General features: G+C 40.6%; 1 protein-coding gene across 2 annotated transcripts; it reads left to right on the top strand.

The window, feature by feature from the left end:
- Positions 1–786: 786 nt before the first annotated feature.
- Positions 787–14,627, top strand: RPF2 (ribosome production factor 2 homolog). 2 transcript variants are annotated; one of them, XM_050894363.1, is made up of 10 exons: positions 787–845; positions 1,882–2,014; positions 2,866–2,903; positions 3,653–3,692; positions 6,725–6,806; positions 6,899–6,975; positions 8,179–8,278; positions 12,708–12,810; positions 13,787–13,931; positions 14,238–14,627. In XM_050894363.1, the coding sequence occupies exons 1-10, from the start codon at positions 823–825 to the stop codon at positions 14,415–14,417; spliced, it is 921 nt and encodes a 306-aa protein (XP_050750320.1). In that variant the 5' UTR covers positions 787–822; the 3' UTR covers positions 14,418–14,627. The 2 variants fall into 2 exon arrangements, with proteins under 2 accessions (XP_050750320.1, XP_050750321.1); XM_050894364.1 differs by lacking the exon at positions 787–845 and adding an exon at positions 1,103–1,178.
- The last annotated feature ends 6,884 nt before the right edge of the window (positions 14,628–21,511 follow it).

The following is a 21,511-nucleotide window of genomic DNA, read 5'->3' as shown; positions in this document are numbered from 1 at the left end:
TGTTTTGGCTTTTTTGTACCTTCAGTTTTCAAGTTACAATCAAACATGAACTTGAGGAGCAAATGCAACAACCTGAACAAATTTGAACAACTCTGACCAACTGACTGAAGGCCTGCAGGCTTTGAAATAACTAGAAACTTTTTAGATTAAGAGTAGATACTGGCTTAAAAGTGATGCTACCACGTTAGGGATTCTAAGCAGAAATAAATCTTTGGCATTTGGTTTCTATTATGTATAAGGGCATGTTCCCCACTCACAATAGTTGCATCAGTCTTTAAGTAAATTTGGGGGGAAATGGGGCTTAAAATGGCATGCTTTAGCTGTACAACTTTAATGTGGTTCCCAGTGGACCAGGGATGAGAGGAGGGTAAGCAAAAAGGTGAGAAGCAAGTTGATCAGCCGCTGCTGCAGTTATGTACAGTTGCGTAACTGCATCATTATCTGTGTGTCTAATTAATTTGCACCTGCTACTTAGCGGGGAATGGTCATCCCAGTAGGGGAAAGCAGCACGTAACTCAAATACTGAAGGTGCAGGAGCACGGCAACGCCTACGGAAGGATTATTTTAAAAGCCAGAGGGGTGCGCAGCGCGGCCCGCACCTGACGCGCACCCCAGCAGCGCCGGGCTGGAAACGGAAAATGTCCTCACGGCTGGAGGCACCCCGGCGCGCACCCTGGGAGGAGGGGGGCGGGGCTGGCTCCGCGCATGCTCACTGCCCGAACCCGAGCGCTTTCTGACGCCCGCCTTCCCTCGGCGGATGTGACGTATCAGATGACGTTGCCTGAGGGCGGCGGGGCGCGCACGTGAGGCGACTCGGCAGCGATGGACGCGCTGGACCGGGTGGTGTGAGTGTGTCGGGGGGGCGGGCAGGCGGGCAGTCGTCTCCTCCCGGCCTGTGAGGGCTCCGAGCCCGCGGGGTGGCCGGTACCGGGCGGGGCCCCGGTGTCCCCGGGCTCGGGGAAGCGTGAGCGGGCCCTGCGGGGAGCCGGGGGCGCCGAGCAGCGGGCGGCTGTGGGGCCTGGGCGGCGCCGCTCCGGGGAGGGTTGCAGGGGGGAGGCCAGCAGAGAGAAAAGGCCTATGGAAAACGTGCGGGAAGGAGGAAAACAGAGCGCTGCCCTCTCGGTGGCCAGACAGCCCTTACTCAGTTGGTAACTTAAAGGAACCGTGGTGACCAGCTGGTATTGAATTTATGTATTGCTGCACACTCAAATAGAACTATCTTCATCCATAGTTGGAAGTACCTGTGTGGGTTTTCTTGTTTGTTTGTTTTCTAAAAGAAAATAAATATAATGCTTCACGGAGAAGATACTAAAAGCTTTATGTTCGTCTAGTGGAGACGTGTAGTTCTTAGGTCATGTGGTTATTAATTTATATAAGCTCTGTGTCTCTGCTAAGGCTGGTGTATTTCACCTAAATAGTGCATGGTACTGCTCTCTGGTTCCTGCCAACAGATATGCCGTACTGGAGCTTTTCTCTTGGATGCCATTGATGGTCTTTGAGGAACTTTGTTTTCTTCTCATATGCGAGTCTCTGACTTGGGGAGGGAGCTGGTGTGAGGGGAAGCTTTCAGCCTGTCAGTAGCCTGTGGGAATTCTGGTATAGCTTAAGCTCTAAATTAGCAGAAACTGAAAAGCCCAAGACTGTAAAACCACCTTTGCTAGCTTGGGGGGACAGAGAGGGAGAGGAGTGGCAGTAAAACACATTCATCTGAGACTAGGCTTTTAGCATCGATTGTAATTCTGCAGGTTGGGTTTAGTTTGAGTCACTGAAGCAGGTTACTTGAACACAGCTTGTTCCAATTCTTGCTTTGCTTTACTGTTTTCTGCAGTGTTGGGTGTTGTTACTAATATTAAGTTTTTAACTGTTAATTTATTGTTACAGAAAGCCTAAAACTAAAAGAGCAAAAAGATTTCTTGAGAAGAGAGAACCCAAACTTAAAGAAAATACAAAAAATGCTATGCTCATAAAAGGAGGAAATGCAAACTTAACAGTGACTGAAGTGCTTAAAGACATTGTAAGTTGTTGGACATAGTATGCAACCTTTAATTGTATAATCTTTTGTGCTACACCAAGAGTGCCTTCCTTTCTCTTTTTCTTACAATTTGCATATTCTCTGCTGCAAGATCAATATTTTCATGCTCTCCCCATTCCCCAAAGCTCAGATTGACCAGTACTCCAAAGGTGTCATTACCTACCCCTCAATGGAGATTATTTTCTTCCAGTTTCTTCTTTGCCAGAAGTTTTGAGCTTATTCTCTTCGTTGTTATTTTTTCTATGATTGTCCAGTATATAAGGTGAAGTGTTGCAAGTCCACTTGAAAACAAGAGGATTAGGTACAGAATTGGGACTGGATCACTCACCTGAAGTCATATCCCAGAATCCTGTAAACCACTGTGTGTATTGATGTGGAGCTTTCAACCTCTCCTAAAACTTAAACTTACCAATCCTGTCTCCTGACTCCATACCTGAAAATATTATAGCTGTTCCTACACTCTTTTCTCTTCTTCCTTTGTCGTTTTCTTACCATCTTATGCCGATGATAATCAGGTGGTTGCTCACTCCCTGTTTTTCCTCATGCCCCTAGAAGCAGAGGGATTCCATTACATGGCTTTGATTTCAGCTGTTTCTCGGTTATTTCGTAGTTTCTAGAAATAAGTCCTTTTGCAATTAATTGGGAACCAAGATTGCTACCAACTTGAAGGGTATTATTGTGGGCAGGCCTTTTGAGGTGCCTTCTTCTAGACTGATTTGCACAAACAATTACTCTATTTCATGTGACCATGTAAGTTGTAGGGTTTTAGAAAAAGCAGTGCTGTGCACTTAAAGGTATTAGAGATAACATGTGTTTAACTTTGTCTTTTGCAGTATGCTGTGAAGAAGCCTTTTGCTGTACTGTATAAAAAGTAAGTGGTCTCACTTTGACACCTTTGAGTCTTCTGACAAGACAGCTTTTGTTAATTTCAACGCATGAATAGAGATGCTGGCTAGCGTGGGGGCTTGAACAATGGAAGGGGTTGCAGAAGGTGACTGAGAGTCATCATAAATTTCAGTAGACTGGAAACAAGGTACGCATGATCAGTGTTGGTGCTGAGCCCTGTTCTGTGCCAAGTGTTACGGAGCAGGATTCAGCAAACTTGAACAGTTGACTTCTCTGACTGATCTGTGCAAACAGCTAGCGAGGTTCTGTGTCAGGTGGGTAGGCTGGAGTTCTTATATCCGAATTCTTATAAGTTTGAGTTACAGGTTATAACGATAGATACGTCTTGCTCAGAATGGGAACCCAGTATCTGTATGGATGTAGTGCAAAGCCATTAACTGTAATAGTTAAATTTAACATTGGATGAACGATGAACAAGCAAAGGCAGTTGTTTATGAAGTGTCGCTGGTGGTGGTCTGGAAGTCAGGCCCCAGGAGACAGGAAACGTGGAGGAAAGTACTTAAAATGGCGACGGTGGCACTAAGGAACTCCTAGCAGTATTAATATGGCTTATGGTTTGAACTAAAACTGAACCTCTACTGCTGGAGTTTCCAGGAGAATGCAGAATTTTAATGTTATCAGAGAACTAATTAGAAGTGCTTATCTGGGCCTGTTCGTTTTTGTTTTTTTTTTTTTAAATCTTTTTTTTTTTCTTTTTTTTTTTCTTCCTCTCAGGAAAAATATTACTAGGCCTTTTGAGGATCAAACATCATTGGTAAGTATAAACCACGTCTTCTCTTGTGACATTTTACAGCCTTAAAGTCATGAAGAACTTTATTGGAGGATAATTTGCTGTTACTCCGTGAGGAACTAGATGAGAAACAAAGTTTATAGGGAGTTTGGATAAGTTGAAGGTAGGGTTGTGTCTAGATTTATGGCGTTAGTAGGCGTATTTTTCCTCTGGCTGCGAGATGGAATTGTCATGTTCTAAGGACTTTGTCTTTAGCTTAAATGCATGTTTCTGTAAACTGACAGGCAAACATAGGAGTCTGTAATGCTATTATAAGTAACAGTGCTTGATATGAAAAGAAGAATAAAGCATTTTATTTTGGTTTTGTAAAAGTCAGTCCTCTAAAGTACCATAGCTTATGAACAACTTGTTTTCAGTTTGGTGAATTTGTAGGTTAAAGTAGTTAAATGGAGGGGTCATAGCTTTCTGTGACTTCCTCATGTTTGAATAGAGGAAGAAAAGTCCAGCAGAGTACCACATGCAAACACATGCATCAGCTGTGCAAGTGTGAGATGGTCGCTGAGAGTTCTGTTCCAACATTCAGTCAAGAACTGTCAGAAAAATGCGCAATTTCAGTTAAATATATGTATTTGGCCTACAAAGAGGTTGCAAAAGTGGCTCTTCAGAGGCTTGGAGGGTATTTTGGAAGGGGATGTGTGTCTGGAAATACATTTGGTGGTATGCCCCTGTCTGGAAGTGGTGTTGATTCAGTGCTTTAAGGTCAAGATAATTTATGAGCAGGAAGGCAAAAAATAGAGGGGCTAATCCTAAGATTATATCTCACACATTTGCACTTCAATTGAAGCATTACTTTAGCTGCTGAAATATGTCTGTCATAAAAGCAGTATATGTATTTCCTTCAAAAGAATGAGAGAAAGGAGATAGCGATGTACAGCTGTGGTTTTACAATAAAGACAAAAACGAATTATCCCAAAATAAGTTGTTTGGTTCCCAGTGATCATGATTTGGTAATGTTTGCTCTGTGCCACTGCTGACTCACATAGGGACATAAGGGTCAGCTTTCCAATGCATGAGGCGGTTGTTGAAATAACGCACTGATGCACACTGAAGTTCGGAATTTGGGGGTATTGTATTAAGTAAATTTGTGTGTGAAGAAAAAAAAAATCATGTATACACACTGGGTACAAATGCCCTTTCTTGTCTGAAAGGGATTGTGAAAATAAAGGGGAAACTTTGATGATCATTAAGGATCCTTTTTACAAAAGCAAAGGCCACCAATAGTGAGTGCTAGAGGAGTTGCTGAAGCTGTATTGGGCAGTTGAGTTAAAGCATTTTCAATGCGTGAGGAACAAAAAATTATTGTGGTTGCAGTATAGATACACCAACATAGAAAGCTACTTAATCTGCATTAATACTGATGCTGAAGTGTTGTAGTATGTGCTTCTGTTCTGTTCTTGGCATGAAGCACAGTAACGCAGCCATCCCTAAAATGTCATGAGTGGAATGGAAAACTTACTGTAGGCAGCGAGGAAAGATTTGCAACATTATTTGCTGAAACTAAACCTCTTACGATCCCATGGCTGGATGACTTGGTTTCACGGTCATATAGGAACCAGCTGATCATCAGCTGACCGCTGGTTTAAACTTCTGATAATTTCTGGGAAAATATGGCAGCTAATATCATTCTGATGTTTTAAAAGGGGGTCCTTCAGGGAACTTTAATTCTTGTAACCTCAAAACAATGGGGTTAGGTCATTGAGAACAATGTCAACAAATAATCAGAGCCTAGAAAGATATGGAAAGTCAAATCAAGTTAGTTTTTTTTTTTTTTAACTTGGTTACAGGCATTTTATTAAAAGGGCAATTTTGCAATGTATGTGATGTTGCAGTATACGCAGGACACATTTGAGGCATCTGAGTTTGCATCTTTTTAATAAAATATCATACAGCTGTTAGAGAATTTACATATATCAACACGCAGTGATTAACAGAGCTGTATGAGCAAGTGTTTCAAGGGGATGGTTGTGTTCTTGATCTGTCTACAGTCAGTATTTTTCAGGGACCTGGTGGCAGAGCTCAGTGCTGAGCTGTGCAATTTGTACGTGCAATTAATCCAGCCTAGGATTGTTCCTGGGGGCGTCTCTCCTGACCTCCCAGAGGGGCAGAGCTGCAGCATCCTCTCTGAGCTGCTGCTGTTGCAGGGGTGGGAGGAGAAGCAGTGGCTTCTCCTGCTTCACAACTGCTAAGTGCAGGTATAGAAACTCTGGTACTTCTGGGAAGTACTGGATAAATAGCGTGTGTGTGTGTATCTAGGAACTATGGTTGATACACAGAATGAGGGGCTGCCTTGAGAAGCAGCAGGCTTTGGAGTCAGACATCCTCAGAAAGAATTGCTGTAATATTGGCTCTGGACGTAATACCATAATAGGTTCTCAATCTAACTGGAGAAAAGATCTTCTCTATGGTAGTCACCGCTGGCTTGGTTTTAAGTAGCATCTTAGTCTTAAATAGTAAATTGACGTGAAGTTGCTCTGTAGTAGGACTCTTGAGAGAGTGAGAACATTAGATGCTTGCAGATGTTCCTACATTTGCTGTTGAGGGAATTAATTGATTGTTCAGCAGCTGTTAGGCAAAGCTAATATGCTGCATAAAGCTTAGCGGGGTAACTAAAATGAGGTGTTAGAACTGCAGCCAACTTGCAAATGCTTACTCTTCAGGCAAGGAGAACTGGTTGAAGGCATCTTGTGTAAAAACAAATAATGAGGAATTATGAAAAAGGGCATTACAGATGAAATGGCAAGAAAAAATTGCCTGGCTTGATCTTTAAGACTGCAATGGGAAATAAAAAAAGAAATGAATTGTTATTTGAACCTTGGATCCAGCTGTCAATTTTAGCTTATGTGGACCTGGACATACTCAAAACTCTTCTGATAAGTGCAGTTGCTCTTCTCATTAAGCAGCTCCTAAACTCACGTGTTTGTGACGTATACCTGCACCAAATACTTTAAACACTACAAACTGGAACTCATGAGTTTTGTTCCTTTCCTCAATTGTAGGAATTTTTTTCCAAGAAATCGGATTGTTCTTTGTTTCTGTTTGGCTCTCATAACAAGAAGCGACCTAACAACCTGATAATAGGTAATATGTCTCACTTAGGTTTTTATTTGGACGAAAGGTCTGGTTTTCAATGAATATTTAAATAGCTGGATTTCCTTTTTTTACTTTCACAGGTCGCATGTTTGACTATCACGTCCTAGACATGATTGAGCTAGGCGTTGAGAAGTTTGTATCCCTAAAAGATGTCAAGGTGAGGAATCGCTAATTCAGTATTTCAGTGACATCTACCGGTGGATTTTTTGGTGCATTAGCTTTTTCTATGCTTTGAAGTAAGGACAGGAGTTGTTTAAAAAAGCATTTCATGCAGTATATAAGGATTGCTAATTTGTGTACCCCAGATTGTTATTTTTATGCTCTGCTTTTTATTTTATTTTGGTTGTTTTGAGCAAGCTTGCAACTTTCTTTGCAAATTGTTTTTTTAGACTTGGTTTATCCCTAATATTTTCCTTTTTAGTTAAAGCGTCACATTTACAAAATTCCTTAGTCAGGTTCTGCTCATGGTAGGTTCCTATATAAACTGGCGTGGGCTTTGAAAACTGAAATCTCTATTCTCAAATTATAACCAAAGAGGGTCACTCTGCTGACTGAGATGATTCTGAAACTTTCTTTAGCTTTCAGTAGCACATAAATGCCAGTTTTCAGGGAACTATACTTAATTCAGACAGGGAGCTAACATCTTTATTATTTAAATCCAGAGAAAATTCACCTTTTATGGCTATGTTAGGCTCATTTTGGCAAGACTAAAACATATTTCATATGTGTGTACTTTTGTATCAAGCAGTTCATACACTGCAAAAATAAGGAACTTTTATGGTCCTTATTCTCATCACAGTGTATAAATTGGCAGGACAGTCTAGAGGGATAGTGAAGAAATTACGGTTTATAAAGGTGAATCTTCCCCTTTAAGTCAGATTGTAGTGCATATCTTCATAACACTGTTTATAACAGGGAAGTTATAGTTAAGTAAATGTATTTGTTGGCCAGAATTAAAATTAGATGAGTGACTAAACTATTCTTTTAGCCTTTTTCATGTACTCTCCAGTGTCAGAAGTACAATAGACTTGTTTGCCTCTAATTTTAGTTTTCTTGTTAGTAATTGCAGTCAAATTCACTCGTTTTCACCGGAAGGTGTTATCTTATACATTTTATAGTAAAGAATCTTATCTTTTTTAATACAGCACAAAGAATAATACAATTCACCCTTTTAAAAACAAAGTCCTTCCATACACATACAGTGTTGTTCAATGAAAAAAAGTGTCTATTCTGTCCATATTGATCACAGGTCACAACAATTTTTCATTTGGTGTTGAATGGCTAACCACCTATTAAGTCAATAATATGTTCCCTAACACAGTCTGAATTTTTGTTCTGTTTTAAAATTCTTATTCCGCAGAACAGTAAATGTCCTGAAGGAACAAAACCTATGTTGATATTTGCTGGTGACATGTTTGATGTAAATGAAGAATACAGAAGACTGAAGAGCCTTCTCATTGGTCAGTATTTTGATTATTTGAGCAGTAGGATTGCATAAATCTGTAGTAATATGATCTGTTGGGAAATGCTGTTTTGTCAATGAATGTTTGCTTATGTTCAGCACAGAAAGAAAACAAGTACAGGCACTTGTAAATTTCATGTCACATGAAATTAAAGTGAACTAATCATTGTGACTGTTAGTGGGGGAAAAAAGACTAGCCTGAAAGGCTCTGAAGGTGAAACTTCGCGTTCGCTAAAATTCATTACTTTGATTGTGGGAAAATTCTGGCATTTTTCAAAAAGTCTAGTTTGTAATTGTACTGGATTATCACTTTTCTAACCAAGTAATATTTTTAAAGTATCTCATTTTAAATCAGTGGATTAAGTTCAGAAAGTGGGATATTTTTGCCTACAAAAAAGTCAAATCAGTATAATTGAGCTTGTGTTTTTATAATGAAAGCATTTTCTGTTGGAAATTTGATCAATTCTAACAAAAGTGCCATTGATTAGAGTACTTGGAAAGAACATGTGCAGTAAAAATCAGCTGTAGATAATAGCTGTGTCATAACTTCAAGGCAGGCTTGGAGCTTAGTAAACAAGCTGGCATAAAGGTTTTTATCTCAAGGTTGGAGGCTCTGGAATATAAAGCACATTGTGGGTTTTTTCTGGGGAACTACAAAAAATGATTATACTTTTCGTAGGGAAAAGTAAAGTACTTTTTTTGGGACATAAAAGTCATGTGGTACTGTATCTCTTGACACTTAAAAAATGCATCTTGCTTGGTAGAACTAGATCTAGTAAGTAGGGCGGTGTGTTTTTTCTTTTTGATAGGTTTCCTAAAAGTAGATTACTACTACTTTTTTTTTTTTTTTTTTTAAAAGCTCCGGTACAATGCTGAAACCAGCCCAACAAGAACAGTCTTGTTCTTTCAGTTCCATTCTTGGGTTGTATCAATTCATAATCTTACAACTTTGCAAGATCTCCCTTTCATATAAAATAAATATTGATCAGGCTCTTTTTTTCTAGGCAAACAGATAAATGATTGTTCTTTAGAAACAGACCTTAAAAATGAGATTCCCTCCCCCTTAGTATTATAATTCCTTAAAGCAAGATGTTTCATCTGGAATGAGACTGAAAAGGGAGCAGGAGAGGAGAAAATTTGCATCCTCTCAATACAGCTGACTGGTTCTTGGGGATAGATGAAAGGCTAGTAACTGTGCTTATAAACCTTTGAAGGTGGGTGAATATTGAATACGAAGATAAGTGAGTTTTAATACTGCATGTTTGTGTCACTAAATGAACATTTACACTGCAGGAAGCAGGTGCATTATTTTCTGAAGTGTATCTTGTTCAGGCATCTGCACAGTGTTGGTGATTGGCATCCAGATGTGCTCATGTGCCCCATGATCAAACAGCTTGATACCTTAAATGGAAGACATGCATCGTTAGATAGTTGCCAAATAACTAACTAGTCTTTCCTGCCCTATTTCTTTTGATGTTCATCTGTCCTTTCTCCTCTCCTATTTATTTGCCTTTAATGACTGCAGTCAAATGTACTCAAATTGACACCCAATCTTCTTGAATGTACTCCAAGTACTCCAGGTCTGAATGTTCCGCTGACTTCTATGAAAAACCTGGATGCAAAACAATAGACAAAGGAAAAGGTTAAGGAGTGTAAAGGCTTGAAGGTATCACTAACCAATTAAAATTGTGTGGGTAATAATTTGACCTGCTTCAAAACTGCCCTTAACTGATAGGGAAGAACTGATTCTTTCTGTTCCTGCAAAAGATAGTGCTTTTAAGCTGCCACTCTATTGCTAAGAAAGATAGAAAAATGTCTTTATAACAAAACAGCAAGTATTTTGTTACTGTAGCAGCATTGTTGGGATCCCAGAAAGAATATTAGATAGCTAACAGCTTCTCGTTGCCAAAGCAATGTGATGCCAGTGATGCTGGTGAACAACCAAGCTTTCATTGGCTTTTGTGATATCACAAGGGTTTATGCATGTTTGGACTATCATCTTACAGCAGTTTCTTTGTAAAATTAAAGGCAAGGGTGAATTATTGTCTTCATGGTAACCAAACCCTGTAGTCTGCTTAAATTGTGAAGTGGAAGAAGTTATTTAGGAGCAATAAATGGCAGCTGCATTTTTCTTTAGAGACTTGGAAGACAAAGACATCCCATTCTTTCCCTTTTGGTTTTCGTTGCCTGCTGATGTAGTGTAGGAATTCATTTACTATGTAAGTCCTTGGAATGCAGTTCATGAAATTCTAATAACTTTTTATGCTTGTATTTATAAAATGTTTCATCTCTTACAACACTGCCTGCTTGCTAGTTCTGTTATTGCACACCCATTTCATCCTAAAAATGGCTAGGCGCTACGTGACTTATACACTTTCTAAAATGTTGGTTTCCAGGAGACCTCTACAATTTTAGGTTGACCATCAGCTTGTTCTTCATATAGCCTTCCTCACGCAGACTTTTTTGAGTGTCTGAAAAGATTTGTGGGTTCTTTCTGGCCAAGAAAGGGGATGGCTGGGAAGTGTCTGGGATAGAGTTTGAGCTCCGCTAATGCTAACCAGAGCTACATAGGTTACAGTGTTATCAGCTTTTGGATACGAATTGATACAAAAAGAAGTGTATAGCCTCATGTTGCGAAATAATTTAGGAATTTAATCTGGAAATGGAAAGGTCCTGTGAAGCTCTCTGCAGGAAAAAGTAAATTAGAAGTTCTGAAAACATGTGGAGGACAAGGAGGAGAAAGAACTAGGAATGGAAAGAAAGGAGAAAGCAAGTCTCTAGTCCAACCAAAGCAAGAGTTGTAAATTAAGAGTACATTAAAAAAAGTTCAACTCTCTGGGTATACTGAAGTGTAAGGTTTCTGCAGCTGTTCAGCATTGCCAGGAAACAGAAATTCCTGACCACCTGCGTTTGTTGGAAGAGATCATCCTGTGGGTAAAAACATGTATGATGCCACAGGAAAATACGAAAGGGAGATGTTGCCAATAAAACCACTGTAAATGTAAGCTTGTGTACCCGCAGAGAACTAGTCAAAGGGAAAAATATATGTCAGAAGTGAACAAGCTATTTTATTTGCAACTTTTCCTCTAACTACAAGCTCAACCCACAAGAGGGGGAGAGAGTATTTAATTGACCAAGGACATTTCCTGGCTAGACTCCAGCTGATTTCTGCCAGCAAGACTTTGTTTTGGATGTCACTCCAGTGCTGATACTCTTGAAAAAGGTAGTGGAGGAAAAGACAACTAGCCAAGGGATCTGAAAATGGGACAGAACAGAAAAGACTGATGTGTTTTGCATCTGTTAGCAGTTCTCCCGTGTTTCAGCATTGCTCTGTCATGTTTATTAGCACACCTTGTTCCTTCAGTCAAGGTCACATTCTTTCTCCACCCTCTGCATATGTTGGACAGATTGCTGTGCTTATTGCAAGCTCTCTGATTGCACAGTATTTTTTTCATAGCCTGATTTAAGAACCTCACTGCAGACGGCTCATTTTTTATTTAACCTGTATTTCAGTGTTCTCTCTGCAAACTAAGCAAGTATTTCAAGTGTCTTATTTTTATAGATATGTGTTGCTTATTAAATAGAGAAAACATTAATTGTAATGACGAGTACTGCTTTACCTAAAGGACAGAAGTGCTTTGTTGTGGGGGAGGTATGAAAGAATATATAGAAAGATATATCTAAACTTTTTCCCCAAGTCAGAGAGAGAAAATGTAGGTAAGAGTAGACAAGATACAGTTTCAATCTGTTTTGTACTGGTTTTAATCCTTCTTTGTACTCTTCCAAATCTGGCTCTGATTAAGAATCTTCAGTATCAGTTTTTTGAATTATGTCTTTAAACAGATACCTGAGCTAATGGCTTCTCTGTGTTGATCTATGTTTAGCTGAGCATGAACTGGCCTAAACACAAAATAAATACATTTCATTTTTCTGACTTTAGAGCTGAATATTTAGAAGAATAGACAATGCAGTTACCCCAATTAGCTTAATAAAAGTAAGTAACTGCTCTGAAAGTATATTTGCTCTTCTCCATGCACTTATTTTTAGGTAGCGTGTATATTGCTACCAAATTATCTCTGGTAAGTCACTGTGTTCCTGTCAGGATTTCTACACACGTTTGGTTTCACCAGTGCAGGAGCTAACACGTGCAATGTTAAGTTTCTCTCCTGTGTTTTGGCAGGGCTGCAGTTTTAAGTAGCAGCTATTTTGTGAGATTCCCATTAAACATACAGATTCGGCTTTTCTAGAGCCATCCTATGTATAGCCTTGCTTAGTTAGATACAGTAAAAATATCTGTATAGGCAAGGAGTTCATGTCAGTGATGTGATGTGGGTCCATTATGAAATAAACCAATTTGTTATAGTCATCTGTTGGTTTGATTTTCAGCCAAGAAACCTGGCATTTATTCTTTTTAAATATTCTTTCAGATTTCTTCAGAGGTCCTAGTGTGCCCAATATTCGTCTGGCTGGTTTAGAGTACGTTCTGCATTTCACAGCTGTAGATGGGAAAATTTACATGCGAAGCTATAAGTGAGTATGTGTTTTATCTATTTGTTTGCTTTTTGGTACACTTGTCAACGTTTCCCCAAGTTTAGCCCACAGTTGTGTAATTGAACTGGCTTGAGCAATAGTTTGCTGCATTTAAAACATGTAATGTGTAAGAGGTGTTCCAGCCTAACACAGAGTAGCTTGTACAGCAGAAGGAAAACACTTCAGCCCTAAACCTGCTGCTTCCTTCCTTGTTGAGCTCCCTCTTCTAGCAAGGAGGATTGGTCTTTCCTATGATTGGATTAGTAAGGTGGCGTGAATTAACTTGGTGAATTCAGAGTACTGACTTCATAGACGTAGTCTGTTCTCAGGCTGATTTCTAGGACTCTCCTCACATAGGTGTTTGTCAGAGAACGACAGATGGTAGGCTGCAGGCAGCGATACGCAAGGAAAAACAGGACAAGGCAGGACAAGGCAATCTTTCTTGCTGTGTTGGTGTTCACCCTTGCAGTTCATGGCCTTGCCTTAGGAGGCTGTGAGCATTCATAGCTTGTGTTCCCTGCGATTTTGATTTCTCTTGTAAGAAAATCACTTTTATCAGTCTCCTTCGTCCAAACAAACAAACAAAAAACTTTCTCAGTGCTCAGGTTATTTTGCTGTAGACAATAGTAAATATTTTTCATACCCAGGGCACTATTTTGAATTTGAGGAATGATACGGCTTTCAGGGTACTGGGACTGAGTTTTAACAGTAATACTGATAATACTGGTCTCATTTTAAAAAAAAAAAAAAAAAGTTACTTTAGCCAGGTTATATTTTGGGTGTGTTTGAATTGTGATGGGACAGATTTAATATATTATAAATTGCTATTGACAGACATCTTTCTCAATAGTAGAGTTAGCAGTAGCAATTGTTTTTAATAGTCTTCCGAACTGCAGGATTGAACCTGCCCTTTAGGAAGACGGATAAATCTTTATCACAGAGGACAATGTTGATTTTGGTTGCTTTTCCCTTCTAGGGTGCTTCTGAAGAAATCTGGCTGTAAAATACCAAGAATTGAACTGGAAGAGATGGGACCTTCATTAGATCTGGTTATGAGGAGGACACATTTAGCTTCAGATGACCTTTATAAACTGTCTTTAAAGCAACCGAAAGCCCTGAAGGTAGGTACCTTGGAAAGCATATTACTTCCAGATCTATCTGTGGAAAGGAGCAAAAGCTGAAGTATTATTGTATATTTGGCAAAAGCTTACTTTTATATAGGCCAGCTGAGATTTCTGAGGCCACAGCACTTTTGCGGTGATCAGCTGGCATACAAACTCTCCTCTGGAAGCATATAGAACATACAGAACAAACCTTAATCTCTAAGCTCCAAACAATGTATGCGGCCTTGCTTTTAGGCACTTGATTCTCACCAGAGCTCCTGGCACTCTCTACTCAGAAATACTAATGTTGTTCTTCCCTTACAGCCTAAGAAGAAAAAGAATATCTCCCATGATGTGTTCGGTACAACTTACGGTCGAATCCACATGCAGAAGCAAGATCTTGGTAAACTGCAGACGCGGAAAATGAAAGGGTTAAAAAAGAGACCAGCAGAGAAGTCAGCTGAAGATGGTGGGGTTAGTCCCAAAAAATCAAAATCAGCTTGATAGTCTGGAACAGCTTTGAAAACTCTTTGTACCTTCAAATTTAGTATATATATTGTAATATAAATGTGTCGGACGTAATGATTCAGCTGCTGTTAGCTTTAGTTTTATAAAAAAATCTTTTTAATGGTTTGTCATTTTAAAGGGAACATGGGGGTATTGAGCTTTAACATGGAACTTGGTTATTTAAAATAAAAAATGTGATATAACTTGCTTAGTTTTCCGAAGCTGTGTATTTATTTTCTCGGTGTTAGCAAACATATGCTAGTCAAGCAGGTGACTCGTTTCCCGAACAGTTTTATGGCTATTATTCTGGGAACCCTTGCTCAATCAACTCATCTTATAAATTCTGTGCAGGACCAGAGTAGTGTATATGCATAACATACACAACACAACTTCTCTGTTCATTTATTGTTTATGTATTTCATTCAGTTTTTGCACAACTGCAATACTCAATAAACTATAAACCATTTTCTAACGTGGGAACTCACAACATGTCTGATGCCAGACTGTTTTTAACTATTGCACCAAGCCCTACTTTACACTTGCAAAATGGGGAGCGATTAAGGTGTTTTTACTGTGTTCATCACCGTGGTAGCAAAGTACCTGATGTTTGCTCTAGGCACAAATGAAACCTTTACAGTTTGAATTTCAATCTTTGATGCTTGATTTGTGCCCAGAATGGAAGTATGTGAAGCAACCATGAAAGGTACGAGTCTTCTCTTCTTACCCTGCTCTCCTCCTAAGTTTGTGCTCATGAGTTAGTGAAGACTCAGTTAAAGTCTTGGGTAAAGGGGATGAGAGTTTAAGAGCTTAGTGGGACTGTGGTGTGGTGTTCTATGTTTTGGAACGTACTGAAAAACCTTGCTTTTTTTCTTCCGCTTGTCTCTTTGGAAGCTATTACTCTGCCCTTTAGCATCATTATGATGAAAGTGTACACACTTTATCATGAACACAGCAAGCTTGCTCATCCTAGTTACTTTTTTAATACTTCATCTTTTCTTGTTAGTTTTCTCAGTGTAATCAGCAGAAGTGTCACATTAGAAATAGGCGGTTTGTTATTTTCACTTGTCTTCTGCATCTTGGATGGAAGCTGTTGGGCGGCTTTGCTTTCCTTATGCGAGAGCTGAGCCGTAACTGTGGCTGTGCAAATGCCGCGCATGATGTTCTTGCTGTGCTGACTTGATAAAACTTGTAGAGTGAAAAAGAAAGGGCTTTAAAAGTCTTCGATCTTTCTGAGGGCACAAACATATTTATCTTCAATGTATTACCTAAATTTTTTTTTTTATCATTACACAAAATAAATTGCATGACTCTCTAAATGCTTTTCTCCAATCTATAACCATGTGTTTGAGAAATTGGTAATTCCATAAGCTACTTCAGATTTGTATTTCCCACCATATCTTTCTGAAGTACAGATTGCTACGCTTTTGGCTGAAAGCCATGTTTGGTAATGGCTGTAGAAGAACTGTACTAATGGGCATGTTGTCTTTTATGAACTTATAGTCGTAAAAGTAATAGTAAAAGACTATAAGTTCTTAAAAGACAGCATGCCCATAGTTGTAAAAGACTATAAGTTGTATTTTCCTAATTTGGAAGCTAATTTTGGTGCTTAATTTGGTGTTTAAAAACTGAATTTCATAACAGTAAGGTAGACCATCTAACATCCTGTTACCTCTTAATGTAAAAAGTGAGACAGTTATTCAGCAGTAGCCCTCAGACCTAAGCTGTTGCATGCTGGCATTGGTTTTGTTTAATGCTGCTGCTGGTTTGCTCCTCGTATGAAGAGGAAGCTGGGACAGGTGAGGGCTACTTCACCTTCTGACAGCTGAGTGTGGTTACTGCCCGACCTCGGAGAGACCCAAAGTCCTTGAGCACAGGACATGGGTCAATGGGGAGAACCCAGGTGTGTTTATTCACCCTTTGCAGGGTCTTTTGTCTCTGCTGACCAGAGGTGGAGCCTGAAGTGCCTGATGTCCCACAGCTCTGGCTGTTGGTGCGAATACCCTTTTCTTCTTAGTTTTTGTACTGGTGAAATACAGCCGCATGGTGGACAAAATGCATTAGATATGTGAGGCAAGGAGAAATTCTCCTGGCTATAGTGTAAGGATATCTAGGCTATGCTTTTTCATGCTAATCACTTTCAAGTTACGTTGTTAGCAAGGATTAAAATTTGCTCCATTTCTAATACATACTTCGTACTGCTCAAAGTGGTGCCATTTCGGTGCAGCTCTGAGTGGGAAGTGGAAATGCTCTTGTTTTTCGTGGCAGAAATGAACCACTCTGATCTCTGGATGACAAGATAGGATGAAGCCAAATTAGCAACTGAGTTCACCTCATTTCTTTCAGAGAAGTTTCAACCTTGCTGTGAAGCAATGATTAAGCCACAAGGCTGGTGGCTAATGTGATTTCAGATGTACGGCATGTACGACTGTACCTCCGCATGGTAGGCAATTGCTACATTCTGAGTATCTGATTTAACTCAAGGTGAATGGAGATAGGAGGGCTAAATATAACCTTTCTAGTGGCATGTTCCTATTTCCCAGAGTCTTTTAAAGTGTGAGGAAATTTGTCAGCTGCTGCAATGTAGCTGTGTGCATGGGGAACAGAACATGTGGTGCTCAAAGGGCAGCTGATGGAAAGGGCTTGCCTTGCCTCAATTGCCCCTTGCTGCCAGAGTTCACCAGGCTCTGAAAACACATGAACATGGCCCCGGGGTCTGCGTGGCACGGGGAAGGCATAACGGGCATGTTCAGCTCTTTCCTCTGGCTTTCATCTTCTTACCTCCCAACGCGCTGGAGATAGCTTTATTTATGGGTTGAGTGTAGTAATAAATTTGGTTTCAAGAAAAGCCCTGTGGGCAAAGCGTGGCTCCCAAGGCTGTACCTGTGCGGTAAAATGGAGGTGGAGTTGCAAATCAGCAGTCAAGCCCGTGCTGTCTTTAGTCTAGCTGGCAGGATGGCAACGGCAGGGAGGGTATGATTTGTGCCTTCTGTGGACCCTCCGTTTGTATGCTGATGTTGCCCAGCTGTGCTGCTGGCACCTTCACTGCTACTCTTAAATAGGCTACTGTCATTATAGATAACTAATGATATACATAGAATTGATAGTCTACCTGCACTGTAAGTTTACTTGGCTTTTTTCATGTGTGGTGTAATTAAAAAAAGTAGGAAGAGAGGTAGATATTGTTGAGTGGCGCGACGTGCTAGGTTCTTGGGATTCCCACGTTTTTGGGAATCAGTCCTGGGCACATATAATCACAGCCTTAGCTCTGTGCTAGTATAATGTGTCAGACTGAGCACTGAGAGCAATGAGTGATGTGTGTTTGAAAAGAGCATATGAACTCCTTTCTATTTCCTGGATTTTGTGGGTTTGAGTTTATCTTTACGGTTCCTTAGCAACCTTTTTTTTTTTTTTTTCCCCTAAGTGCTTTCTGGGTTTGACTGTGAGGGTTTCCCTCCCCCACTGGCTTGGTTGCAGCTGAGGAGGGTTAGAAAAGAGCGTGAAGGGAGAACATCGCAGACATACCGGGTATTGCACTGACTGCTGCATCCCCCGGCCAGGGCAAAAAAGGCTGACCATCGCTTATTCCAGATGCTATCAAATATTTGGCGGGGGGAAGACTAGAGCAGAACTGTGTTAGAGACATTTTCATTATTAAAGAGAGGGAAGTGGAAGATGTTAGCTGTGCATAATATATATAACATAGCCATACATAATACATATTAACATGTGTATTACATGTGGTGCAGATAGTTCTCCCCTGTCTCCAAGTGCAATTTATCTCCTCCTTTTGGACTTTGCTAAAGTGCCTCTAGCAGTGCTGACGCGTCCCAGACGCAATCCAAAGACATAGCTGAGAAATAGGTCAGTTGTATCAGAAGTCAGGTTTCCTAAAAATATACGAGGAAAAGAAACACGAGGCTCCTGAATGTGAAGCCTGTGTAGGATTGCCTTCCTAAATGGATGAATGTTCAAAGTGAACAATATGGCTAACACTGTACAGGAAAACAGTTTTGCTGTCATGCATCTATGCAGAAGATGATAGAAGGAGCTGGCAAAGACATTTTGGGAGGACACAGGGTTTCTGAGGGACCTACCTGATGAGATTGGGAATTGATCATCTTGGAGATCGTGGTAGGCAGGAGGGACCTAAGTGCTGTGTGGGTGAAGAAATGAAGATGGGCGTTGGGAGAGGAAAACCTTATAGGTAATCTGGGATGAAGCTCTATCCTAAATAACATGGGAATCACCTACTCAGAGCAATCAGTGAACGCAGTAGATGTATGTGAATTAAGGAAGTTCTAAGGCGTCTGTTCCTCATTTGTTCTTGTTTTCTTTGACTTTCATTCATATTCTGTCTACTTGATCTTTTTTCTTCCCCACTTCTCTAAGATAAGCTCAAAGTAATTCAGGGGAAGTAGAAGAAAGTTTTGAGCAGAACTTAACAGAAAGCATGTGTGGTTAATGACATTCCCCCAAATTCTCATTGTGTTCCCTCTTTCCCCCTTGATAATCCCATAATTCTTCCTGTGATGCAACACAACACCTATAAAATCTGGATTTCTCACTCTGTCCATGATACCAAAGTACACCCATATAGGCCCTAACTGTCTTCTGTTTTGATTGCTGCAATTTTCTCCTCTTGACTTCCTTCACTCTCACAGCCTCCAAACCAAACCAGACACAGCTGCAGTGACCCATTTCCTACTGTTTGTCCAGATCATCTCTTTGCGCTGGCAGGAAGTTGAGTTTCTTGTCCTTTATTGCTCATGGTGATTATTACATTAATTTCTTCTTTCTGCTCTACTAGTGGTGACAATATCGGTCTCCCTCATCTTTCTCAGTTATCTTCTGTACTCTGCACTGATCATTATTTGCTTAATTCCCTGTTCAGTTGATCACTGTAACAATCAAGGCACTTACTGAGAGCGTCCAGGCAAACTGAAACAAGGAATCAAGAGCCACCGTCAGTGGCAGCAGTCAAACTCCAAAGGCAGAGGTCAGGAACCAGAATCAAAAGAGGGGATGGGATGAAGAGCTGTCCTGTCAACCACAGTATTAGGCATGTCAGTCAGGCAGGGAAATCTGCAGGAAAGGTCTAACCAGGCCCATTTCTCCAGTTGTGACCAAAGTGGGAGAGTGTGAGCAAGAGCACTGACCTGTTGGTGCCGGTGGAAGGAATGCCAGGCTTTGCTCAGCAAACTCGGAAGGAGATCCTTGGTTGATTATCCCCTGCCAAGGGGTTGTGTACATTTGCTTTGTGCTACATTGCCTGCAAAGATCCGAGCGATGCACAATAAACTGGATTTTTTACTTATACCGTGCTGCAATGCAAAGTAAGATGAATTTAAAAATCTATCTTTCTCTCTCTCTTTCCTAACATTAACGTATACTCCATGGAGAAGGCAGTGCTCAGCACGTGTGCAGTGAAAGGACCTTCACTTAAGACTGTATGATCAGTTCTAAGGCTGCTTTAGGTGCTGGCGTTATTTCTCCGCTTTTTAAATCTGCAAAATTAAACCATTGATTGCTGCTGCTGGCCTCTAGGCAGGAAAATTACTGATGCTGTTTTATGCTCTGGAATTATTGCTGGAGCAGCGACTACATTAGCCGTAGATAGGCACGCTGGGGCCTAACATCAGCTGTTGCCAAAAGATAGTTTAAAAGCCTCTTCTCTCCCTGCCTGCTTTTCAGATAAAGCTGTATTCCTTGTACTAAGTTGGGGTTTCTGTTTTCCTAATCCAAAAAAGTCCATGAGTAGTTACATCTTTTCAGTTTTGATTGCAAGTTGCTAACGTCCTTCTCCAGTGGAAGGTGAGCTCCTTGGCTCAGAAGTTGCTCTCTGTTCTGGGGGAAGATGAGGAAGGGAATGCAGAAGTGAGGTGGAAGAAAAGGTTCAGGCAAAACGTCTCCTCTCTCTCCTGGTGTGTCATGCTCTTGTGTGTGACAGAAACCAGTCCCAATGCAACAAAGAAACGTAAGGTATTTAGCAGTATAAATTCACACCAAACATCTCTAAGCAAAGTTGAGCTCTCCTGGTTCTCACGAGCAAAGAGCTGTTCTGCACGCGTCACTGCCAGAAGACAGGCAGTCGCGTCTGCTCTATCAGGAAGTTTGTATTGGGATGGTTTGCTGCAAAAAGTGCGATGCAGAACTTGCGTTCACCTCCCATCACAGCCATTTAATTTTTTTAATTGAAAACAGGTTATTATGAAGAATTAATGAGACCCTCCAAAGTGCACATGCAGCATGCCAATAAACAGTAATAAGCTTTTAATTCATAAGAGGTGATAGATTTCAGCTCCTGTTGGCTTGCTTTGCACACAGGAATAATTTCTTGCTCATTAGGGTTATTTGAATGAAATATTAGGCAGCCTTTATTTTTTATGTCATGAAAAGAAGTTTGTAGGTGCTTTTTTCTTTTTTTTTTTTTCTTTCTTCTCCTTTCTTCTCTGAACATACCTGACATACCTAAGGGCTTCTAGGATATTGTAGGCAAACAGCTGTTCAACTCAAGTGCACTCTGTAGTTGATGAGTGAGGGGTTTCTGTTTGTGTTCCAGATGCTCGTCTCTTCAGGACTGAGCAGAAGGGCTCACTTGAAGAAAGATTCAGAGACCTGGTAACTGCTGAGCATTTCCTTCTTGCTTTCCTTCCAGAGAGAGAGGGATACCCACCCTTCCTGCCATTAGCCTTCTCCAGTTTCTCAAAGGCAGCAGGCCATACATAATGATATTTCTTTAAAAAAAAACCCAAACCACAAACCCACTTTACAGATAACACCATGTGGGGAGTTCAGCAGCAGTGCTGACGTAAGGAGTTATGAAGGTGCAGCTGTTTGTGGGACTGGCAACCAGATCAGGGAATTGAACTGGCTTTAAAAGGCGGGGGACGGGGGGAGAAAAGGGGGGCTCTTTGTTTGGAAGCTAGATCAGTTCCCCGATCTGGCTCACAGCACAACTGGGTGGTGCACTGCCGCACCGGGGAGGAAGCAAAAGGCTGGGAGTGGGATGGGAGACGTGAGGGAACTCCTGCCGCTTGTATTGCTGCTTACAGTAATATCTGTGAGATGGTGCCTGAGTTTGAGAATTACTA

Source organism: Gymnogyps californianus, chromosome 3 (assembly GCF_018139145.2).
Source record: "Gymnogyps californianus isolate 813 chromosome 3, ASM1813914v2, whole genome shotgun sequence".
In the NCBI taxonomy this organism is placed as follows: domain Eukaryota; kingdom Metazoa; phylum Chordata; class Aves; order Accipitriformes; family Cathartidae; genus Gymnogyps; species Gymnogyps californianus.
The sequence above is the reverse complement of the archived record's forward strand: the minus strand, read 5'-3'. Positions and strand labels throughout refer to the sequence as shown.